This window comes from Myotis davidii, unplaced genomic scaffold, assembly GCF_000327345.1.
Source record: "Myotis davidii unplaced genomic scaffold, ASM32734v1 scaffold651, whole genome shotgun sequence".
Classification (NCBI taxonomy): domain Eukaryota; kingdom Metazoa; phylum Chordata; class Mammalia; order Chiroptera; family Vespertilionidae; genus Myotis; species Myotis davidii.
In genome coordinates this window covers 1,441,736-1,444,822 of record NW_006283994.1, presented here as the reverse complement: position 1 = coordinate 1,444,822, position 3,087 = coordinate 1,441,736, and the positions used below count along the sequence as shown (strand labels likewise).

At 59.4% G+C, this 3,087-nt stretch overlaps 1 protein-coding gene across 1 annotated transcript; it reads right to left on the bottom strand.

The window, feature by feature from the left end:
• Positions 1 to 853: 853 nt before the first annotated feature.
• QRFP (pyroglutamylated RFamide peptide) lies at positions 854 to 1,591 on the bottom strand. Its single transcript, XM_015567773.1, has one exon. It carries the CDS (start codon positions 1,425 to 1,427, stop codon positions 1,017 to 1,019), a length of 411 nt encoding a protein of 136 aa, XP_015423259.1. The 5' UTR covers positions 1,428 to 1,591; the 3' UTR covers positions 854 to 1,016.
• Between the last annotated feature and the right edge of the window lie 1,496 nt (positions 1,592 to 3,087).

The following is a 3,087-nucleotide window of genomic DNA, read 5'->3' as shown; positions in this document are numbered from 1 at the left end:
GGGGGGGGGGGGGGGGGGGGGGGGGGGGGAGAACACACCAGAGCCGCGTTAGTAGCGATGCCCCACCTCGCCCCAAGCTGCAGCCCCTCCAGCCTGAGCAGGCTTCCCGGGCAGAAAGCTGGCTTTCAGAGTGCTCCCACTTGGAGGAGGCCAGGGAGGGGCAGCGAGTGCAGGAGGAAGTGCACCGCGTGCGTTCCCCTCTCCCTCTGACCACAGGCATTTTACCAGCAGCCAATTAGGGGGTGCTGGAGGTGTGCAGCTGCCATCTCCCCAAAGTGCAGGCACTGGCAGCCCAGGAAGGCCAAGGGCCCAGGGCACAGAGGACCTCGGGGCGAGAGGCAGGCAAGCTCTCCCTTAGCATTTGCAGTTGTTACAGCTTTTATTTCAAAAGGTGCACACACCACATTTCACATTCGGAGCATTTGCAATGCAGCCTTGCTGCAGCAGAAACGTATTTCTTGTCCTTCTCCCACGAGACACTGGACAAAGGCGGTGCCACCGAGCAGGGCGGTCATCAGGAGGGAGTGGGCAGCTGGTCCGGAAGGGCGTCTCGGCACCGCAGCAGGATTCTTGCCGGAGGGAACATGTGTTAATGGGTGAAGAACAAGATTCTCATTTCTAACTTTCAGAGCCATTCTCGGCCCAGTGGAGTGCACTCATCCGCCGTTGCACTTGGATGTCCGCTCCAGACATCACCATGGAGACTGTTAAAGCTTTGATTGCCCCACTGATCGGTCTTCCCACCTGCAGCTCGCGGCCCGCGCAGCCAGCGGCCTGTTCATGTTCACCACCAGCGGGGCCCGAGGGCCCTCAGAACCGCCGCAGGGGGCAGCTTGCTTTTGGTCACCTCCTTTTGGACACGACGCGGGTTTTTGCTTCAGCAAAGTTGGAAATCAAAAGCACCACCTAACCAGTCCTTCAGCTAATCATTTATTACAGTAACACCACCCCTTTGCAGGCTCTTTGAGGCGGGGAGGGGGCCGAGGGGAAACCCTGGGCAGGCTGCCCCGGGCCCTTCACCGCCGGCCGAAGCGGAAGCTGAAGCCGCCTTTCTTCTTGCCGTAGCCGCTGAACTCGTCGGCCAGCGTCCCTAACGGGCTACTAGCCGTCTCGCCATCAGCCAGGAGAAAGCCGGCGACCTCGCGGCCATCATCCTGCCTCCTGAACCGGAGCCTGAAGCCGGCATGCGCTCGGCCCGACATCTGCAGCTCCTTGGCCATGACGAGCAGGGCTTGTCGGTGTGGAGCTCTCAGCCACTGCGAGGAGCCCCACGGGAAGTGGGCTGCGTGTCCCCCCGCCAGGTCGGCCCATCTCATTCTGCCGCCAGTGCCCCCCGTGGTGTCCATGGGCGCTTCCCTGTCCAGGAGAGGAAAGCAGGCGGCCAGCGGCAGGAGGAGGAGGCAGGACATCAAGTGAAGGCGTACCATCTGGCCCAAGAGGAAAAGGGAGAAGTTACAGGCTGCTCCCGTGGACCCCGCACAGCACAGGTCAGCTACTTCCCAGGGCCCGGGCAGCCATCAGAGGCGTAAGCCGGGGGCTCAGCGGGGCCCAGCTTGCAAGCAGCGGGAAGAAGTGTCACTGCGTCGGGGGACCGGGCCTGTATTCCATTGCAGGCGTAGGCGCTGGTTGCACCAACTAGCTGGTCTCCCTCTCCTGCCACCTCTGGGTTTGACAGCAGTAACGGTGGAGTCTAATCCCACCGCGGCCCGAGTGGCTCACAGAGCACACAGGCAGCCCAGGAGAGCTGGCGAATTTGGGTCCTTCTCTCATTGTAAGTATTGACTCTTGAGCCATATCCTCTCAGCCTCAGAGCAGCAAGTTTAGAGCACAACCTCGGTTCCAACTTGGTAATAAATGGGTCCCGCGAAACTTCAGCTGGGACGCTGCTGATGTCTCTCACTTGGAAACCAGTTGCTCCCAAAAGCAGGAAGCGGATTTGGTGAACCTGGTCTAACTCAGACACCCACCCGGAGAGGAGCGTCTAACTCAGACACCCACCGGGAGAGGAGTGTGGCTAGAAGAGCCTGGGGTGGGAGCCCGGGCGGGCGAGTGCACACTCTGGCTGCAGGGTGAGGGCCCGTCCCCCTGCCTGGCCCAAGGGTGGGAGCGGAGGCTGTACTCACCGCTGCGGGCTGCTCCCTGGAGGCTGTGGGCTCTGGTGTGGGTGTGCCCGGGCCTCCCTGCTTTATGTAGCTCTGCGGGACTTCCGCCTGCACTCTGACGGCTGCCCGCGTCCTGATTGCCGCACATTCCTGGCCCTGGGATTCCATTGGGATCACTGCTGGCAGGGAGAGGCGGGCAGTGTCCGCTGCATTGACGAAAGACTGACACGGATGTGGTGAAGAGCCTCCTTGTTGGCATGTAATAAACGCCCCAGGGCTTAGGAACAATAGAAGGTTACAGTTAAATTAGGTTATCGCAGTCTCTGGCTCTGTGGCAAAGACCACAGCTCCCTCTTAGCATTTTTTTTACAAGCAGGTCATGGCTTAGCCAGGGGTGAAGAGCCTAACCTTTCTAAGGTATGAGCCTGTGACCTTTCAAAGGTATGAGCCTGTGACCTTTCAAAAGTATGAGTCTGTGACCTGTGTTGCGAAATGGAGCGACGAACTTTGTGTGTGTTTAGCCAACCGTTTTGTGGTTTTTGTGAATAAAAGCGTACTTCTACATCTGGTCAGGGCTGCATTTTGGTCCTTGCTACAGCAGGGAGCTGTAACTGCAGTCGCTGGCCAGCTAATTAAGGCTCCTAAATTCTACCCTTTGGCTCTGGTGGTCGCCTCTTACGGGTTGCCCCGTAACATTTGGAGGCCCCAGCGAGATAAAAATCCAGCCTTGTTGCTGGTGGACGCCCCAGTAAAGGAACCTCCAGTCTCCGGCCCGGGTTCCAGGGAGGCAGAGTGTTTTCCTCTAAATTGCGACCCGAAAAAGCGAGCCACCTGGACCTCCAGTGGGGAGGTGAGAATCTGGTTTCTGGTTTCTGGTTGTGGAATGTTCCCTTTAGGACTCAGAGGAGGGCTGGACGCAGCGGAGCCTCGGAGTCCAACCGCCCGGACGCGACGGCGTCTAGGGGTCCTGGTCTGGGCAACCTTA